General features: G+C 43.8%; 1 protein-coding gene across 1 annotated transcript in view; it reads right to left on the bottom strand.

Moving 5' to 3' along the window:
- Window positions 1–277: 277 nt before the first annotated feature.
- NFS1 (NFS1 cysteine desulfurase) overlaps window positions 278–22,059 on the bottom strand; it is a 29,345-nt gene continuing 7,563 nt past the window's right edge. Inside the window, exons 6-13 of the mRNA XM_084645633.1 lie at window positions 19,959–20,052; window positions 17,842–17,976; window positions 13,415–13,572; window positions 9,228–9,333; window positions 7,767–7,848; window positions 3,074–3,157; window positions 2,846–2,935; window positions 278–2,177 (exon numbers count right to left, since the gene is read on the bottom strand). Of these exons, the coding sequence (XP_084501759.1) occupies window positions 2,114–2,177; window positions 2,846–2,935; window positions 3,074–3,157; window positions 7,767–7,848; window positions 9,228–9,333; window positions 13,415–13,572; window positions 17,842–17,976; window positions 19,959–20,052 (813 nt within the window). The 3' untranslated portion in view covers window positions 278–2,113. The remainder of the gene's footprint in view (window positions 2,178–2,845; window positions 2,936–3,073; window positions 3,158–7,766; window positions 7,849–9,227; window positions 9,334–13,414; window positions 13,573–17,841; window positions 17,977–19,958; window positions 20,053–22,059) is intronic.

Here is a 22,059-nt window from a genome sequence, read left to right as displayed (position 1 = left end):
AAAATCTAAGGGCAAAGTACAGCAGATATCCATTGTCTATACCATATGCAGAGCTACACCTGTCACCAGAGAGAGTGCCATTCATGGAACAAATGCAGATTATTCAGAGACTTGCACGGAGTTTCCAAGAGGAGAAATCTGAGCACATCCCCTTCAGAACAGGTTTACGCTGTTTTAAGTTGTTCATCCAAAATTCTGGATCCCAAACACAGGCCTATAGAATAATTAACCCCCCAATTTATATCGGTTTTCCTCCAAATGTATAACTGAGAACAACCAAGGTTAAATCTTATTTATTTTTGCAATGCAGGAAGCGGAACAATTTCAGAGAAATGTTTTTATAACATGCTAGGAAGTGTTACTACATGGCTACTCAGACCTACATGCACAAGGTATATATTACAACTCTTCTGAAAGCCCATTATACATCAAGTCTTTACACATTTTTTTGAAATCATTAGCAGTTTTAATGTTGGGATGGGAACTTGTAAAGCCACCAACCACTTCAAACAGAGTGATCCAAGAGTATCTGCACTCATTATGAAAGCACAAATCTATTCTCCTCAGTGAAACTGATACAACACAAGTCTGCCTGATCAGAGTTTGCAGGGCTCTGCAAGGCACACCACCTTGCAAAGTGATATTTAGGTTCCAGGAGACAGCTTTCATGTCTGCGGTTCATCCTCGAGATAGCCCTCTGCTGCCCCCAACAGGAGATATGCACTGTCAGTAGGATGCCTAGGATCCAGTGGCTAGCACAACATTCATCTGTGAACCAGCTACCTTCTGAGGAGTAGTTTGCATACAAAGTTGGGTAAGACAAAGGCACTTTATAATATAAGGTTAAATTCCCTATCTGAACAACTTAAAGCAAGAAACCAAACACTGAAATGTAATTCAACTTAGCCAGGTCCATTCTAATGGACACTTTCCCCAATGTCTGAATGGAATGAATGCTGTTCCGATGACCATCTCTAGTAACAAGAAGGGTGTAAATCTGGAGTGTCAAGAACTCTCCTCAGAGCTCATCTATTCCTACCTCCTACCTACAGAACCAGTTTGGCAAACTAGAATATGGGGAAGGCAACAAGCCCCATAAAGAAATTAGGATGCTATTGCCTATGGTCATATTCTTGATGGGTCGTGGAGAAAGACTCCATCACCAAGAAAAGACCAGAAACAGTATTAAAAGCATTTCCATGCATTAGAGCTGGCGTCTTTTCTGTCTCGCCACTCCTCCTAAACTAAAAGCTTCCATTTCCACTGAAGCCAGTGTATCCTGTTCCATCCTCTCCACCCCACCCCACCCCAAAATACATACAACTTTTATGTCTTTACTTGCAAGTAGACAGACTGCATGGAAAGAAACAACTGATACAGACAGCAAAGTGCATCATCCTATCCTAGATTCTGGAAAGGTGGAAGAATGTTTTGGGTTAACACACATTGGCCTGTATGAAGATCAGGAGGGAAACAAATGTAAGAAGGTAGAACTGCAAAAATCAAACTAAACCAAACTGGAAGAGGCAAAAAGCTTTTGTTCAATAGGGAAAGAGGCACTTAACTACAGATATGAATGAGCTTGGAACATACAATTAACACAAGTATACACCATTCTATAACCATAAACTAAGATTTGTTTCCTCTAGAGGTGCCTTCTGTAAGTAGAACTATCTGAACACAGAAAGCAGATTGCTGTTTGAGACTAATGTCACAATCAAATCAAAATCAACAGAGTAAGTGAAACAAGGCTCTTGGCAATAAAGATTTACCAAACAACTGCTGCAGCACGTGTATGATGCCAAGCAAGGCGAACCTCCCCACAGAGTGTCTCTTCTGCAGCAAGAGAAATCAGGGTTAAAGGGCCCAGTTCACTCTTGCATCAGAAAATGCAATTCCAAGGAAGCTAGGTCACAGGGCAAGTTATCTTGTGCATAAATACGTGTGAGAGATTCGGCTTCATCTCAGTTTTGGTTTCTTAGATTCTGTGTTTAGACTCCTACAACCAGACTATGTAAAAAAGCAAATGCCACATGGACTTTTCTCAGGAATGTACAGAAAATGCACTTTAATCCACATCCATCTAGTCCAAGGTTACAGCTCAACCGCTTTCCTAGTGCTGGGTCCATTTAATATTTTTGAGGTCAATTCCATCCTGCACCATTTCCCACAGTGGACTGTAAATAGAAAAAAAAAAAAGAGAGGTCAGCTGGAATGGCAAGGATAATGGTATCACTGACAGCAATCAAACACAAATAAGCTGCTTCTGTATCTGTCCAAGGAACCTGACGAGCAGGAAAGAGATTTCCCTACCGGGGGAGGAAGGGCAAGTCTCCCTTTTCCCCCCTCCCTTCCCCCACAGCACAGGTTGACTCAGTGACTGGGAGCTGCAGGAGCGGCATCGGGTATCAGTGGTGGCAGGATTATTTCCTGTGCATTCACTCTCCTCCCCTCACAGCTTGCACCCTCCTGCTCTTCCTTGGTCTCGATTTCCCCTGCTCCCTCCTGGGCTCCAGGCCCTCGTGTCCCACCTCAGTAGCCGGAGAGATGATTTTGGCACAGGGGTTCCATTAAAGTAATATTTCTTTTCTATTTTCTCTATTTTCAGGTGATAGCAACCCACTTGGGTGCCAGAGGAGGCCCAGGATTAACCCCGGTATTTACCCAGAGAACTGGGAAGCTAACTTTTTGCATGGATTTTCACCCATTTTTGAATTTCTGTAAAACACTGAAATTCCCACAGTTTTAAATACAAGGAAATCCAGGGCCTTACACATTCCACATAAGCTTAGAGGAAATGTACAGTAATTCATTGCCTTTTAAGTTCAGTTAAGAAGTGGCTCACCTCATCTCCCTCAGTCTTTTGACATGCTGTATGCACTTCTGCACTGTGTAATCTATTTCTTCTTCTGTAGTGAAACGACCAATGCCAAACCTAAAAAACAAAACAAAGATATACAGTGTAGGTGCTAACATGGTGCACACGTGGGAAGGTGGCACAGGAGAACAGAGTCTACTCTGAGTGTAGGAGAGGAAACAATTTGAAAAGGACAGCAAGGGTCATATCACTGACCTTATGGATGAGTGAGCCAAGTCTTCATCAGTCCCAATTGCTCGTAACACGTAGGACGGCTCCAGAGAGGCAGATGTGCAAGCACTAAGGAAGAAGGGCGAGAAAGAATTGTGCCCTCTTCTTTTTAACTTAGAGCTCTTATACTAATGAAATTTAACATTCTGTACTATCAGTAATTTCTACTGAAGAATATATGATTTCTAGACTAAGTATCACCATAGGTCTCCATGGCTCTTAACACATAATTACCTTAGGTCCCTGCGGGGAGAGAGTCAGTGGAAAAAACGGAGATGACACAGGCAAGTAATCAGCAACTGTGGCAAGACTGGGGATTCCAGAAGTAGCAGAAGAGAAGGAAGGGCAGAGGGGAGGCAGTAGCTGGGAACAAGGCTAGTGAGACAGCAGTTTGAGGAAGGAGAGTGCAAATATGCATATGGAGACCTCCAAGTCTGACGAAGAAATCAGCTGGAGAGGACTTCAGTAGCACCACCAGGGCAGGAGGAAATGGCTCCTTCACAGGGAGAAATCTGGCTGTTAGTTACTTCTGGCAGCAGGCAGTGCTCCACTCTGGCTCCCAATCCTGCAGCCATAGAGATGACAAACCAGTATTCTGCGCTGGCAATAAAGGATGAGGAATCCCCCGCAACGGTGAAGGAGGCCAAGGCTGCAAGATCGCAGCTACCACTCCCAAGAGGAATCGAAGGGTGGTGATGTTCGGTGATTGCCCTCTAAGGGGGACAGAGGCATCCATCCTCTGGCCTGACCTGGCATCTCAGGAGGTATGCTGCCTGCCAGGGGCCCGTACCTGAGACGTTATGGAGGGATTGCCAAGGATCATCCAGCCTTTTGACTACTAACCCCAGCTGCTCATCCATGTGGGCACTAACAATAATGCCAGGTATGACCCAGAGCAGATCCAGAGTGATTACAGGGCTTTGGGAGGGAGGGTGAAGGACTTTGGAGTGCAGGTGGGGCTCCCCACTATCCTTCTGGGCAAGGGCAGGGGCCTGGGCAGGGACAGACACATTCTGGAGGTAAATACATGGCTGAGTGGATGGTGTCACCAGGAAGGCTTTCGGCTTCCTCAAGCATGGGATCCTGATCTGAGAAGGGCTGCTGAGCACAGATGGGGTCCACCTATCCAGGAAGGGGAAGAGTATCTTCAGATACAGATTGGCTAACCTGGTAGGTGGGATTTAAACTAGATTTGACAGGGGTAGGAGACAAAAGCCCATGGGTAAATCCAGAACATGGAGCTGTGGGTGAAGAGTTGGAATCTGGGGAAAATACGGACAATCGTAGAGGGGCAAAGGACAGACAAGAAGGGATATTGAGGGGAAATCTAACAAACACCTGAGATGTCTGTATCCAAATGCAAGAAGTAGGGAGAATAACATGGAAGAACTAGAAATACTAGTGAATACTCACAATTACGAAATAACTGGCATTAGAGACTTGGTGGGATAATTCCCCAAGACTGGAATGCTGGTATAGAAAGGTACAGCTTGTTCAGGAAGGACAGGCAGAGAAAAGGTGTTGCCTTGTATATCCAAGATGAAAATGTTCGCACTGAGGTTGAGATAGAAGTGGGAGGCAAGTGTCTGGGTAAGGATAAAAAGCATTAAAAAAAAACAACCACCAAGGGTGATGTCATTGTGTTGGTCTACAACAGACCACCAAACCAGGAAGAAGAGGTGGCTGAGGCTTTTTATAAACAATTAACAAAATCATCCAAACACAGGACTTGGTGGTGATGGTGGACCAGACATCTGTTGGGAAAATAATACAGCAGGGCACAGATTATCCATCAAGTTCATGGAATGCAATGGAGACCACCTTTTATTACAGAAGGTGGAGAAAGGGAAAAGGGGAGAGGCTATTCTTGATTTGATTCTGACAAATGAGGAGGAACTAGATGAGAATTTGAAGGTGAAAGGCAGCTTGGGTGAAAGTCATCAGGAAACGACAGAGTTCATGATTCTAAGGAATGGTAGGTGAGAAAACAGCAGAATAAAAAGACAATTAACTTCAAGAAAGTAGACCAGCAAACTCAGAGAAGTGGTAGGTAAGATCTACTGGGAAGCAAGTCAAAGGGAAAACATTCAGGAGAGTTGGCAATTTTTTAAAGAGACATTAATAAGGGCACAAGAGCAAACTACCTCAATGAGTAGGAAAGAGTCACACAACAAGCAGAAAGTAGGTTAAATTACAAAGGACAAATATTAAAAAAGCAACACAAGCATGTAGGGACAAAATTAGAAAGACCAAGGCAGAAAACTATATTAAACTAGCTTATAGAAAGGGTAACAAAGCATTTTACAAATAACTGAGAAGCAAGAGGAAGATCAAGGACAGGGTAGGCCTGTTACTCAATGAGGGGGTAAGACAACAGCAGAAAATGCAGCAATGGACAAAGTTAAATGCCTTTGTTTGTTTTTCAAAAATATAGCAGTGATTGGATCACTAATATAGTGAACATCAGTGGACAAATGCAAAGTACTCCACTTGGGAAGGAATAATCAATTGGACAAATACAGAATAGGAAATGACTGCCTAGGAAGGAGTACTACAGAAAAGGATCTGGAGTTATAGCGGATCACAAACCAAATGAGTCAGCAATGTAATACTGTTGCAAAGAAAGCAAACATAATTCTGGGATGTATTACTAGGAGTGCTGTAAGCAAGACAGGAGAACTAATTCTTCCACTCTGCTCAGCATTGATTAGGCCTCAACTGGAGTATTGCGTCCAGTTCTGGGGACCAGGAAAGATGTAGACAAACTGGAGAAAGTCCAGAGCAGAGCAACAGAAAATAATTAAAGGTCTAGAACATGTGACATATGAGGAAAGATTGAAAAAATTGGGTTTGTTTAGTCTGGAGAAGGGGGGGGAGGGAAGAGGAGATATAAGTCTTCAAGAACATAGAAGGGTATTATAAACAAGAGGGTGTTAAATTGTTCTCTTTAACCACTGTGGAAAGGACTTAATGAGCTTAAATTGCAGCAAGGGAGATTTTAGGTTAGATATTAGGAAAAACTTCCTGTCAGGGTAGTTAAGCTCTGGAGAAAATTACCTAAGGAGGTTGCTGTATTTCTATCATTGGAGGTTTCCAAGGTCAGCTTAGATAAACCCCTGTCAGGGATGGCCTCGAGAATACTTAGTCCTGCCTCAGTGCAGGGGACTGGACTGGACGACCTCTTGAGGTCCCTTCCACTCCTATGATTCTATAACCCTACTCTCCTTGTGTTAGGTCAGATGTTGCCAGCAGTGAGACACAGCAAGAGGCAAATGTAAAATGAAGATTTAGGAGAACGGGGGGGAGTAGAAAAGAAAGAGCAGAAGAATTCTTCAGAACAGGACAGAGGATGTCAATGCACCAAGGGACACATTTCTATAAACCAAGATCAAACATGGCTTTGAAAACCACCTTTTGACCCCTCAAATACCAAATGAATCTGAGAAGTGACAAATGTAAAGGCCTAGCTACTCAGCACTGCTGCAGCTTACATCACAAAGGACATCAAAAGTGGGTAAGGATCATTACCCATATTTTACAGAGGGGAAACCTGAGGCACAGAAAAGGAAGCTATTTCTAAGTACTAACAAAGCAAAATCTAAGCATTGAAAATGATTCTGATATAGGAAAAATACTCCACGTCTTTTTTTTTTTTTTAAAGAAAAAAAGGGGGGTTGGGTGGGAGGGGGGAGAGAGAACCAAATCCGCATGAAGTTAGTGGTCCTTCAAGGAAGGGAAGGAGTCCTAGAGTTAGCCACAGCTAGACATTGTACAGGCAGCTCAGTGGCTAACCTGCAGCCCCTGGATATAGCCAACACACCCAGAATGGGCAGAGCAGGGGTTCATGTGAACAAGTTCCCACGCTGATCACCTGCTAAGTAGTTTTGCAACATGCACAAATGGAAAGATGTGAACTAAGATGACAGCTCTAACTGCAGGGCCTCTTGACAGGGTTGTAATTAGTTTCAGCTGGATTCGGAAAGTCTTTTCCTTTCAAACTGCTCTGCTTACGAGAACCAACACATTTCTGGCTGATAAATTTGCAGCTCAGACCATTACTTTGAAAAGCTAAGTAAAAATGGCACCTTTGTATTCTGCAGACTTGCTCTGCATGTGTCTCAGTGTCAGATCTGCTGATGTTAGTGATAAAAAGATTTTACTGCTGTCAGCCCTGCAGAGTCAGAGCTCTAAGAAAGTGCACTGGATTCTCTTACTGCTTGTGCATCAAACACAGAAATTGCTAAATTTTGGGTTGCATATGTAGCCCTACAATCTTCAAATGATGCTCACCATTATTCCTGTGAAATTCTACTGAAGGCCATGAGGTTACACAGATGCAACTGAGGACAGCATTTTGCTGGAGAATCATCATGACCAGAGGTGATGCATATGAAAAAAGAGTCCAGCTTGACTCTCAGATTCCAGGTTGAGTCTGCAAGGCTGACAGTTAGAAAAATCCACTTTTACTTGTAAACTGAACAGATCTGATGTGGTGACCCAAGGTGCCATTTTTAGAGAGTCCCACCTCAGAGTACAGCTGCATTTCAGACTGACAGAGCAAATGAAGGGCATAGAGGTGCCTACTCCCACATGTGTGATTCCATCAGCAGACAGCATTCCCTCTCAAGAGTGCTTTAGCATAAGCTTCCTTTTCTGCCCCCAATTTTCCCACACTTACCTTCCTGAAGACAGAGCCACATCTTTCAGAGCCATCAGCAGACTCTCTCCTTCCACATATGCAAAAGATAAATTGATGCAGCCTGCATAGTTTAAAAAAAATAGCGTCAGCTGAACTCCCAGGAAAGTCCTATCCACATCAGAGGGGGGTGCCATTCTGCTGTACCACATTAAGCCAAGTTCCACTGTGCTCCCTGCATGCAGACTCAGGTTCAAAGTGGGGCACGCAGAGGCCAGAGGGCCTGCAGGACCAGCCATCAAAGCTGCGGAGTCCTGCAGGATTTCTCGTCCCTTGCTTCTGCATAGTGACGGTCCTAATTCCTATTTCAGTCACTTGGCCCGAGTCCTGGCTATAGACCAAAGGGAAGCAGGCCAAGGACTCTGCAGCTCACTGGAACTACACCCTGTTATTCCTGAAGTGCACTGACATTCCTGCAGCAGCTGCTGGGTTTATATTAACAAGGAGTTTTTACTGAATTAATAACTAAATAAAGTCTGTGCCCCCGGTTATTCATTCTGGTACTAAATCCAACACAGACTTCAGCTTTGGCATTTAAACTTTTTTTTGCCCCCAAATTTTCAAACTCTCTTAGTCTTTTATACTGACAGGGTGTAATTGCACAAGGGAAGCTGTTACAAGAGAACAGAATGCTTCCATAAAAGCATCAGGGGCAACAAGATGCCTGGCAAAGCCAGAGGGACCACCAGAGCTAGTCTGATCTCCTGTATCTCACAGGCCACCAACACCACCCCCACACTAAACTAACAACAAAAATGAGACCAAAGTATGCCCACCCATAGACTACTAGACTACTGTGTGCCACAGGCAGAGAACAGGAGGGACCGAGGTGCCCCAGGGCCCGAGGCCCCTCCAAAGGCAGGCATTAAGTGATATATACTCAGAAAATCCTGACAAGTGACCCGCACCCACACATTGCAAAGGAAGGTGAAAAAAACCCAAGTCACTGCCAGTCTGACCGGGGACAAATTCCTTCCCGACCCCACATATGGCGATGAGTTAGACCCTGAGCACGTGAGCAAAAACCAGCCAGCCAAGAACTTGAGACACAGAACAGGGTCATGGCTTCACTAACCATTCACAAAGCAACCAGTCACCCCCTTCCATATTACCACCACTGCATCCAGACAACTAACCACATCTCTGTTAAAATGAGCAGCAGTGAAAGTTTCAACCTTTACTTTTAAAGGTACTGTTATTAGGGTTGAGCATCACCACATCATTGAGTTGAGTGGGGCAGTTCATAGCTCTCAGACATACAGCATGAGGCTGCCTGCAATCTCAGGAAGTCAGCACTGTATTGGTTCAAATTAAGGGACCTTCTAGAATATTTTCATCTCAACCGGAAGGGTTAAAAACTTTTATTTACAGAATAAAGGAAAAAGCACAGTTTTCAGGAAGGGTGGATTCTGTAACCAGAGAAATAAGAGATTCTGCTAATACCTGGATAGCGATGCTCTGGGTCTCCATTCAAAACCACATCTGGAATTTCAGTCATTATTTTTGAAACGAGTCGGTCCGCCAATACAGAAATTCGCTTATAGTCATACTAACAAAAGAAATCGAGAGAGAGATCAGTCTAATAAATGGCTGAAGGGTTCAACTCTCCTTCCTTTACTAACCACACAGAATTACCAGCCTGGGCATGGACATCAGTACTTGGAGTTGGTTGGACTATGGCAAGACAGACATTAAAGACTTATTTTTTTAAAAGCCTCATCTCTGGTACCCTTTTTAAAACAACTCTTTGAATTAGTAGTTGGGTATTTGCCAGCTCAGCCTGCTGCCCTAAACAAACCAAATTATCAGTTAAGAAAATGTTACGCATAAGAACTATCAAGTGAACTTTCATATAAACACAAAAGGTTTGAGTTTCAATAATAGAACGCTTTAGATAATGGTTAAAGTGATAGAGTAGTTTGCATTATGACAGAGCGCTCCTGTTTTGCTATTGCCAGAAATGCCCATAATGGAGATGCATAATGGAGACGCCCGCCTCACTACAGCAGCTAGGAGGCTGTCCACACTGAGTTATGTGCACCCAGTTCTCTTTCTGAAGACACGCCTGCCGGCTTCAGTAAGAAAGAGAGTTGCTGATTGTCTAGAAACTACAATATGACTGGAAGGACCAAGGTCCCGCAAGGCATATCCCTTGCAATTTCAGGAAACTGACCATGTGGGATATATGCAAAGATGATTTCCTCTGCCCTTTAACTTCACCATAATTAACTGTGACAGGATGACAATGGCCCTTTAATAGTGAAGAGGCCAGTGCACTTGACTCATTAGCTGCCTCCTAACTGGGTTTATGCACTGGCACCTGGGGCACACCAAGATTCAATTCAGGCAGGTGGGAGCTGCCATAGCTATGAGGCTGTAGGTGGTTCCTGGGAGAAGGCTGAAGTGCCGCAGTGGAGTTTGTCTGCTGATCTTCCCCAAGTCAGAGGGCTGAAGGCAGGGGAAGAGTCGGGGTTTACCTGTGAAGTCTCCATACTGGAGGCAGAGATAGCTGAGGGCCAGCAGGAGTGAGGGATGACCTCCCTACGAGAGGTTCTGGGAGATTGCCCTGGGAAGATCAGGGTTGCACTCCACCTGGAAGGGCTGGGGCGACTATCCTGGTAGAAGGGCAGGAGAGGCCCACAGAAGAGCCTGGGTGTGGTAGAAGATGCTGGAGAATGGTACGTGCTATGTTGACGGATTAGAGGATATGAGATACTTAGAATACAGGCATGGACGTGATAAATGGACTACATTTGGGGGCCCTTTTTTATGGGCTATTTTGTACTATGCTTATATTAAACTCGCTGCAAGCAGTGTATTAGTGAGTCAAGAAAATGTCCCCAGCAGTTCTGGGGACTCTGAAGAAGGGAAACAGACAGGCACATCTATCATGCTGCAGCCTGCTGCAAGACGGCGCTCTAGGCAGGGCTGTGTTATGACATCAAAACCACCCAACAATTCTTACGTGTTCCTCTGACAGAAGAGACTTTCCTCTGAGCAGCATGTAGGTAATCTGACAAGCTGTTGGTCAGGTAAAACAATTTGAAAACTATTTAAGTGTTTAAAAGTATTCCTAGGGGTTTTTTTGGAACTTCTACCTTAAAAATGGCTTGGCACAGAAATGCCAAAATTAGTCTACTTTGTTGTCCTCATTGAGGACTGGGCCTTTTGATTATTTCTGGAAAATGTGACTGATTGATTACAGAGTTAGAGAATTTAGATACCAGTGACAGAAAACCCTATTATAGACAGTTACATACTATGGATTTTCCCTCCAGACCTTGGAGAATTTTATTGACTTTCTCAAGTTCTCTGGCAATGAATCTCATAGGGTTTATAAGCTCTGAAGAAGCAGATACTACCACCAGATGTGGACAGCATGAGCCACCTATTGGTTATGTTGAACCAGAGATGTACACTGGGAGGAGGGGGGAGAACTCTGGTTCTGGCAAAGCCTATCTGCACCACAGGCAGACCTCTCAAGCACTCCACCTTGGGTGGCTCCCTCTGTATTCAGGGCAGATGGCTTCTGCTGTTCTACTTCAATCACAAACTCTGCACTTGTTCGGCCCCTCTTCACCTGCCAACAGCCAATCCCTCCCATAAAGGAGCAGAGGGACCTTGGAGGGAGGGACCAGGTGGTTCAGATGCTAACTGTTTTTGATGGAGCAGAGTGGAGTCTATATATGTCCCCCTAGGAGAGGGAGGAATGGAGCAGACCCTGAGCTGCCATGCTCTTCATAGGCAGAACAGAGGACTGAGGGCTGCTCCATGCCCTCCTCCGCTCTTGCAAAAATACCAGTTCAAGCTGCTCTTGGGTCTCTTCCTGAGGCCTCTCTCTGCTCCCTGAATGGGGTGAGCCAAAATAGCAGCAGCTAGGAGCGTTCTGGATGCCAGAAGGGCACCAGCAGCAGCAACGGAGTCAGCAAAGGTAGAGCCCAGGAGACATTTCATTTCATTTAGTGGAGGAGAGCTTTACTTTGTGCCAGGAGGAGCAGTCTTAGCTTATTGGGGAAAACCCCCACCAGGGACAAGGGCGAGCGTTTCCCCAACAGGCAAGAGCAGGGAGTCGTTCCACACTTTCAGTCATTTGTCCCACATTTGGGTGGCTTGTGCTGTACATTGGCAGGCTTGAATATTGAGAGGTTTCACTGCAGGTCCCGGTAGGTCTCCATGGCCCTAGGAGCACTCCCTGGGCGTGCAGTGATTATACATTCTGCAGAATTAAGAAGAGCAATCAGAGCTGAAACTCTGCACAACGTACAAATTCTGCAGGAGCGTAGCCGCCAACAGAGCTTCCGTAGACTACTCAGTCCAGATGACTAACAGTTGCCTGGCTGGAATGGGCTTGGGCTCCATGGACAGATTTCCATACAAATCCACTTGGCCTATATGCAATCCAGAGGTTTTTTTTAAGTGATTTTTACACCCCAATTATGAGAAGTGCATTGGCACTCACATGACTTGGCATGATTCAGCAATAGCAGGGACTGAACATGGGACCTAAAAACATAAGCCTTTCCTGCCTGAGTTAAAGAACCACAATCCTTACTTGAAAGGCTGTAGTAGATTCAAACCTTTTTATATGGTTTAGGCACTAGAACGGGACAGATGGCTACACTTATCATGGCTTACACAGGCAATATAACTTGGTTCCCATACCGTGTCTTCTTGTGTTCACTTTGATTTGTAATAAGCTCAGATATTACATGCATTGTAAGAACTGAGATAGGCCGAGCAGACACACATACCCACTTGATATTTCACTAACTTGGTTTAAACAGTTTTGAGACTTGTACCCCCTACCACCACCACACTGGCTGACAGACACCCACCACCCCCCACTAGTTGATCTTCAGTGCAACCAGGATTTTTCCAAGGGGTGAGATGAACAGAGTGGGGTGAATATTTGAGAGTGGAGCCGTATTTTAATGCGGACACAATAGGTAACATTTTCAAAAGCACCCCAGTGACTTAGGAGCACAAGTCCCATTGACTTACAGTGAGGCTTAGACTCTTAAGTGCCTATAACACGTAATGGAATTTAGGCACATATGACAGGGTGCAGTTATGTCTACTTTGTATTGCTCTGTAATAAAATACTGAATTGTTTATGCACAAAGAGCCCCTTTCACCATCAGTGAAGGTATAAGGCACATAACTTCATGCATGGGGCACATTCACTCTCCTTTGGGGATGCTGTGCTCACATATATATTGTATAAACATTTAAAAGGAAACATGGTTCTTCCAGGTTCATGGGGTTTTTTCTGTCTGCAGAATTGTTGCAAAAAACCAATAGATTCAAACGAGTCTAAAGTAGAAATAGTCTCAAGATCACCTTCCAATCCCCCAGAAACGTCTGCAGGGAAGACTTCAAAGGGCTCACTCAAATCTACAATCAGGAGAATCACTTTAATCTCCAGTCTCAACAGTGAGAATCAGAATCCAACCTGCCAGTATTGCAGGTGTACATGCTGGAAAAGGACTTCTTTGGAGGGAAATGTGGTCCCACTAAAGGGGCCAATGCAAAGATTCAATGCAGCCCATGCATGATGAGCAAGAAAGAATCTAAGAACATGTCACACACTATTATAATAGAAACATGAGACAGAATTGCTCTCTATATACCTCCATCTCTTGTTGAGACACTTCACATGCTGCCCCAAGGCCAACTGCTAAAGGTGTAGGCACAGTCCCAGATCGCATTCCTCTCTCCTGGCCTCCCCCACTCTGTAAGGGTTCCAACCTCACCCGGGGCCGACGGCGAATATAGATGGCACCAACCCCTTGAAAAACAAACATACAAAGAAGCTCGGCATGTTCAGGACATATATATGTTTGAAAATACCACAAAGGACAGCAGCACTGAAAGAGACCACCTCCTTCTCTTTCGAGAACTGCTCATCTGGATCCCTGTTGGAGGGGCGGGAAGCACCCACAGGTGCATGAACTCAGAATCTCCCCAAAACCAGTGTGCACTGAAGCTGTTCCTCCCCCAGACAACTCCACCCTCCCCACCCCCCACATGGTTCTGAGCGTCAGAGGGAGAGGCTTCAACCTCTCCCCAGTTTGCTTTGGCAACAAAAGGTTCAGTGTGCTCAGAGCACAACGTCCTCAATGCTACCCTAATCATTTCCCCACTTTTGGATGTTACTGCTTGTATGTAGTTAACTAGAAGTTCTTTGTTGCCCATGCTGTTGTGGGCACAGTCTGCTTGTGCTGCTTCCCCAAAAGTGGTCTTACTAGGCAGATTTTTTTGTGTGTGGATATTCTTACTTCCTTAGCTCCGTCATCCAATCCTTTTCATCCCCAGAGGCAGAACTCCCCTTGACTCTGCTGGCCAGGAATCTTACCAGAGGGTCTCTCACCTTCTGTCTCTGGGGGGCAGCTCATTAGCTCCTTGAAGCTCAGCTCATCTAATCTGACCGGTTTGAAAAACGCTTTCGCACCTCGATCTACCCTTTCCTCATTGAATAAACTTTTAGTCTCACACAGGGCCAGGGCAGGGGGTTGGGGTGCGGGGTACAGGAACGGGCTCAGGGCAAGAGAAGGGGTGCGGACTGCAGGAGGGGACGGAGTTGGAGTGCAGGAGGGGTGCGAGGTGCAGGCAGGGGGCTTAGTGCAGGAGGAGTTCGGGCTCCAGCCTGTCGCCGCTTACCTAAAGTGGCTCTGGGGTGGCAACTACATGCACCGGGGCCAAGGCAGGCTCCCTGCACATCTAGAAGCGGCCAGCACCATGTCCCTGCGCAGCCTGGGGTGGGGTGGGGGCGCCACAGGGCACCGTGTACTGCCCTTGCCATGCCTCCAGGTACCTCCCGCAAAGCTCCCATTGGCTACAGTTCCCGTTCCTGGCCAATGGGAGCTGTGGGGGGCGGTGCCTGGAGACAAGGGCAACGCACAGAGCCCTCTGCCCCCCCGGACCTCAGGGACGTGGTGCCAGCCACTTCTAACAGCACCGTGGGGCCTGTGGCACCACGGGGGCAATCCTGCGGGCTGGATCCGGCCCACGGGCCATAGTTTGCCCACCCCTGCATTAGGAGCAAGAGACAGACCAAGGACAGGGTAGGTCCATAACTCAATGAGGGGGGAAATAGCAGATGTGCTAAATGCTTTTTTTGTTTCAGTTTTCTCCAAAAAGGTTAGTAGCAATTGGACATCTAACATAGCAAATGCCAGTGAAAGAGAAGCAGGATCAGGGGCTAAAATAGGGAAAGAACAAGTTAAAAAAAGTCTGACAAGTTAGATGTCTTCAAGTCACTAGGGCTGATGAAATCCATCCTAGAATACTCAAGGAGCTGACTGAGGAGAGATCTGAGCCACTAGCGATTCTCTTCAAAAAGTCATGGAAGACTTAAGAGATTTCACAGGACTAGAAAAGGGCAAATAAAGTGCCCATCTATAAAAAGCGGAATAAGGACAATCCAGGGAATTACAGATCAGTCAGCTTAATTTCTGTACCCAACAAGATTATGAAGCAATCAATTTGCAAACACCTAGAAGATAATAAGGTGATAAGTAACAATCATCATGGATTTGTCAAGAACAAATTGTGTTAAAGCAACCTAATAGCTTTCTTTGACAGGTTAACAAGCTTCGTGGATGGAGGGGAAGCGGTAGATGTGGGATATTTTGACTTTAAGGCTTTTGATATGGTCTCGCATGACCTTCTCATAAACAAACCAGGTAAATACAACGTAAATGGAGCTACTATAAGGTGGGTGCATAACTTGTTGAAAAACTGTTTCCAGAGGTTCCCGGTCTAGCTGGAAGGGCATATCAAATGGGGTCCCGCAGGGCTCAGTTCTGTTCGATAACTTAATCGATGATTTAGATAACAGCATAGAGAGTACACCTATAAAGTTTGCGGACAAGACCAAGCTGGGAGGGGTTGCAAGTGCTTTGAGGGATACGATTAATATTTAAAATGATCTGGACAAACTGGAGAAATGGTCTGAAGTAAATAGGATCAAGTGCAATAAGGACAAATGCAAAGTACTCCATGTAGGAAGGAACAATCAGTTGCACCCATACAAAATGGAAAATGGCTACCAAGGAAGGAGTACTGCAGAAAGGGATTTGGGGTCATAGCGGACCACTAACTAAATATAAGTCAACAGTGAAACACTGTAGCAAAAAAAGCAAACCTCATTCTGGGATGTATTAGCAAGAGTCTTGTAAGCAAGTCACAAGAAGGAATTCTACTCTATTCTGCGCTGATTAGGTCTCAGCTGGAGTATTGTTTCAGTTCTGGGCACCACATTTCAGGAAGGATGTGGACAAATTGGAGGAAGTCCAGAGAAGAGCAACAAAAATGATTAAAGGTCTAGAAAATATGACTTATGGGTTGTTTAGTCTGGAGAAGAGAAGACAGATGGGACACAGTAACAGTTTTCAAGTACATAAAAGATTGTTACGAGTGAGAAAAATTGTCCTTAACCTCTGCTTCTTGTCCTATCCTCAACAGGCTTAAATTGCAGCAAGAGCAGTTTAGATTGGGACATTAAGAAAAACTTCCTAACTGTATTTAGAGCTCTACACGCACTTACACACAGCTTTACTCCTTTAAATTTGCCTTCTAGATTGCTCTCACTTTTCACCAATGCTCCTCAGCTTCACCTTCTGGAAGGTCAACACAGCTTGTTCCACTCCCAAGAGTGGGGATCCATATGGACAATTGCCAAAGGAGAAAAACCTCCAACGGTTCTCAGAGATGATCACCTTCTACACTCCCTTCCTATTTCAGGGATGTGAGTTAAGGATTCTAAATCAGCGGAAGGAATGGCAAACTTGGGTTCTCTTGCATTGCTGACATAGGCTCTGTTACACTGTGGCTTCACAGCAACACTGTCAACATCAGAGATACTTCACACCTATCTGAAGTCTCCTTCTAAGCCACTCAAGTGGGGCCACTGGCTGCAACCTTAAGTTTGTGTGTCTGACCTTCTCCCCCAAATCTTATGCTTTTTCATGTCATGGCGGCTGGGATCCAGTCCCACCAGGGTGGGGAAGAATTAGTAAGGTGTTCAGAAACAGTGCACGTATTAGTGGAGGAAGCGGTGGACAAAATATTTCCTATGAAACAAGAGGAGAGGTAGAACCTGCACCAGACCCCTGCCAGGGCAACAGTGATGGAGCAAAGCATCTTGAGTCTCCAGGGGGCTCCAGTTATCCTAGAGCTCTCAGTCAACACAACACAGCCCTGTCTGGACTTTTACCCCATGTGGTACTGGAAGATGAGCAGCTAACGCTACGTGAGCCTTTCAGCCTGTCCACATAATTGATGGCGGGCATGCACGATCCAGGTACCCACTGCAGGATTGGCAGCATAGCCTGAATGGGCCTTCATGACATTTCTGTCTGTCCAAGGAATTAACTTTCTACAGCCCAAGTAATGCTAAGATGACTAGAACAGGAGGGCTGGAGAAAATTGCTTCTGCTTTGTTTTATTTTGGGCACACTTTATATTTAGTTGGTTCCACTGTTTACCCTGTATACTCAGACAGCCTCCCGTTTCCTCCCATTTGCGCGAGGGGAAGAGAAACATTTTAATAAATAGGAAAATATGATTGTCCAAGCTCAAGGACTGACAGGATGACTATGGGAAAGGTGTAACACCAAACCCCACTTTTAATTCTGCCTAGCTGTTGAGTGAGTCACTACCGTCAGCTATGAGAGCACTCTGAAGAGAAACTGGGCACTAATGGAAACTGTTTGCTTCTCAACAGCAGGAAGAGAGCATGGATTAAGTCTGTGGCAGAAAAGAGACACACACAGGCCTTAGCGCACACATGCTCTGTCAGAGTCTTCATGCTAGTCACAGGGCCCTTTGGAAAATTTTGCCTCTTTTGCATTTAAAAAGACAAAAAATACTAGAATATATAATCCAAATATGCTAGGATTGGTTAAATGATTACTGAAAAACTCTGTTCATTCAAGAAGAGTATGAACAGTTTATAAATTATCAGAACAATTCACAGAACGCATGCTGAAACAAAGCAACCCCAAGACAAGCTTGGGTAAACATCAAACCCTTAAAAAAACCAATCAATAAATACCTTTTGGACCATAGATTTTATGGCCACTGATGCTCATTAGGTCAATTTTCATATCATTGACATCCATGGGGATTTTACCAACTGCCTGGGCAGCATCAGTGTGGAAGAAAACCTTACGAGAGCTGCAGATCTGACCTGGGATAAGACCACCACAACAGCAACAAACAAGACAGTTAGTTACTTATCTCATTAAATGCATTAACGTACCTGAAAAGTGTCACCTTGCAGGGAGCAGGAGCAGTTTTGCAGGGAAAAGGGAGAAGAAATGAGTACTCTTAGGTTGTTTTAATTTTTTAGTCAGTTGTCTATGGACTATTTTGCAGCTATTCCAGCTGATACTTACCCAAGCTTAGTTGTACATGGCTCGAGGCTAGAACTAGCTGAAATTTAGAAGCAACAGAAAGGCTACAAATTGCTTCCTTATCATAGAAGTCAGAGGCAAAAATGTCATCTTGTCAAATGCAGGACTGTTCCCTATGGAACTACAGCGTATCTGCCAGTGCATGGCTGAGTTTACTCTTTTGTCTTAAGCAATGGGGGCTTCTATCACTTCCCTTGGGAAAGTCTATTCACAACCTGGCAGATCTGCCTTTGGAAGTTCTCCTGGTAGTCCACCTAGATTTTCCACTTCTTAATTCCCTTTTATTTTAAGACTATTCCATTTATCAGGCGAATATAATTCCTCTCCTTCCTTAGTGTCCATACTTATCAAGTATCTGTATGCTTATGATTCATTCCCCACTGTGTTGTCACTTAGCCAACTTGTGCAAATTTAGCTTTTAATCGTTCCTCAAAAAACAGAAGCAATACTCTCAGTTCCCACCTCACTGTGGTTGCTCTTCTCTGAGCTTTCTCCAGACGGACAGTAACTTTCTGGTGCCCAGAAGTGAGCAATATTCCAACTGTAGCTGAACCATATCTGCAGAGAGAGAAGCTATTACCACCCGATGACATGATGGGCCCCCGGACAGAGTGATCAACAGTGACCATTTTTTCCTGCCAGATCATAGTGAACTCTCATTTGATCCACAGCTGACTCATTTCTAGGTCTCATTTTGCATGACTGTTCCCTAGGATTCTCCAACACACAATGTGTGTATTTCAGATTATTGCGAACAAGTAGTAATTTTGGCTGCCAATAGCGAAGCTTTGCTTTAAATTGCAAAAGCCAGGTAGGAGCAGAAAACAGCGCACCTCACTCTCATTATAAGGCTATGTGACTGTAACAACTCCCTGTTAAAAATATCAGATGCAGTTTTAGTTTACATTGTTAAACGATTTCAGAACATATTGTTTGAGACAGCAAAACCATCATCAAAACAGTCTCAGGCAAGACAGGCCAATGGATTGCTTCTGGTCCTTCAAAATAATGTAGCTTCCTTAGGGCCCAGTTTCATTACACCTGATATTACACTAATATGCCTTTTTAGAACTATTAGCCAAGGCATATTTCATATATATTGCACAAATTATTGATATGTATTACACATCAGATCAACATTATATAATCTTAACTTTAAGTTGTATTACACTCACTCATGTCAAGAGCTCTCTCCCCCACAACACCCTGCAAAGCTAAATACAGCATGTGGCATTAGTGAATATAAATCCTATCAAAATCAAGATACATGAGTGTTCTACCCTGGTACTAAGCAGAGCGCTCCTTCATGGCCCAACTGGTTTGGAATACTGTGTTCAAAAGCAAGAGATAAGGGATACACTGTCGTACCAGAAAATGAAGCTAAAAACTAATTGATTGGTGAATTTTAGCCTTGGGTGACATGCAGAGTGGTTTTAACTTGTAAACAAGTAACTATAAATACAGCAAGTTTGTGGGGCATATTTTGGGGAGCATACCTTCTATATAAGGTCATTTGGCATGCTGTGAGAAACAGCTTCTCAGAATGTAGTAATGTAGTAACTCTTTTCCCGTACTGTTAGCCAATTTTATTGCTAAAACTGGACAAGTTTGGTTATTTGGTCTTCCGAACATTTTTCATAATGAACCACATGTGTAGTTATATTACATATATATATATAAATAAATAAAGCAGAAGATACCATTTTTCAAGTCAGTCTCATTTATATTAGGTTGCTGGAAGCCAGTGCCTACTTACCAATGTCCCTAATTGGCTGCTTTACTCCGATTTCATTGTTCACAGTCATTATGGACACCAAGCTTGTGTCTGGTTGGAGTGCATCCTCCAGTTCCTGGTGAAAACGTTGAAAAGACACAGATGTAGTGCCTGACGTAACTAAAAGTACAAGCAAAAGCCGCCTACTGTTTAGTGTTAAAACCCAAGGCCTAAAAACCAGAGTACCTAAAACATTTTAACAGGAAAAACACTGATAAGATTTGGCTATCCAAAAGTACAAAGTTTTTGGACTTTGAGTAAAATAAAAACCCTGACAAATATGTGTTTGCAGAAGATAAGAAATGCTGACATTGAACTTTGTGCTTTCTAAAATTCCCCTTTTAACAGATTAAGAGGGAGGATAATATACTATAAGACAAGACAGATACTGATCTAACATTGAAATGGAAGATTGCTAATAATAAAATAAGATTCATTGTTAGCTATATATTTAATAAATTGTAATTATGGATATAGAGGAAGTATAAGATAAGGCAATACACAGGCCAAGGCTTTGCCTGGCATGAGGGTATTTTTTGTAAATTTCTCTTTTATATAATTTGCTGATTTGTGTAAAATGATACTGTTGACAAGATAAATAGTGTGTCATGTTGGAAGAAGTAAGTAAGAGGTACAAACTGATAACCAAAAACTCCCTTTTTCTGGGACCGAGGGCAACACAATCCCAAAACTGCAAATTCAGCAAGAAAATTATAGACATTAGGTGATTAATGCTTGCAGATGAATATGTATGGGTTATGTACAAGTCAATGGATAATGAATGCGTTGAATGCAGACTGGAGGAAAATTATGTAATGGAGCATGTGAAAACGTATTAGAATACATGTAAAAATGGACCCAAGGCTGGAGAAAAGCCATATCAGAAACTGATGAACAAAACTGAAGGACCAGACCAAGAGATCAAGGGAGCTGATGACCACCCTGGAAGAAGGAGGGACTTTTTGGATCCCCAAAATGTGTAACTTGGGCCCATTTAACTATTCCATGTATGTCCAGACACAATAAGTGTATTAAAATAAAGGCAAAACTGATTAAGCCTCAATTGGGTGGATGTGTGACTCCGTTTCCCATCATACAGACCCAACACTTAGCTTCAGTTTTGATAGCAAATTACATTCCGTTAAGTTCCTGTAGTTCTCTGGCACTACAAATAAAAATTATGGAAGTGTTGGAATAAATCCTGATTCAATTCACTGACAGACATTCTAAAAGGAGATAGAGAAGGCTCAGGCAGAACAACATCGATCACCAACACACACATCTATCAGTCAAAAAACAACCCATTTTCACAATTGGCAGTAATACTAGTTATATATAAATAAAAGCAGCAGGATTGTTTAATTTCTATATAATTTAATATTCGCATGAACAACAATGTCTGACCAGGTCACAGCCATGAAATCTTTGCTACGCTTGTCACAGTTACATTCATGCCAGCTTGTTTCTAGTGTATTTTATTAATTTTAAAAAAAACAAACAAAAAAACAACCATACGTAACACGTCTAAACAAATTATAAGTCCTCTGAATTCAAGAAAATTATTCCACAAGGGAGGAAGAGAAGGGGGGAAAAGGTAGATTACGGTCAGCAGAGTTATCTGACAGCAAGATTAACAATTATGCATTACGTGCAAAAGAACATGAAAGGTATCACTCAAAGCTGGGGATCTGGCCCAGAGGTAAGGTTGACAGCCCTGTGTAGCAGAATACCCCCCCAAGTAATAATGGGTATCCAGTGGCCCGAAACCCAAGTATTGCAGCCTGAGGCTGGGAGGGAAGAATTCATAGATTAATACATTTTTAAAGCCAGAAGAAACCATTCATAACATCTAGTCTGATGTTCTGCATTGCACAGGCCACAGAATCTCACCAATAATTCATACATCAAGGCCTACTGCACCCCACTGTATGCCATTTACTTAGGTTTTGCGTAAGATGGGAAACGGCATGATTGGAACGTGTACAACTGAATGGGAGGTGGTGGATCACAAAGCCCAGCATAGATGCTTATCACTCAGGCGGAGAGGGGGAAGCCTAGGGGAACCGAAACAAAAGCTTTAATT

This window comes from Lepidochelys olivacea, assembly GCF_965140295.1.
Source record: "Lepidochelys olivacea isolate rLepOli2 genome assembly, chromosome: 13".
NCBI lineage: Eukaryota > Metazoa > Chordata > Testudines > Cheloniidae > Lepidochelys > Lepidochelys olivacea.
This window is presented reverse-complemented; position numbering and strand designations above follow the sequence as displayed.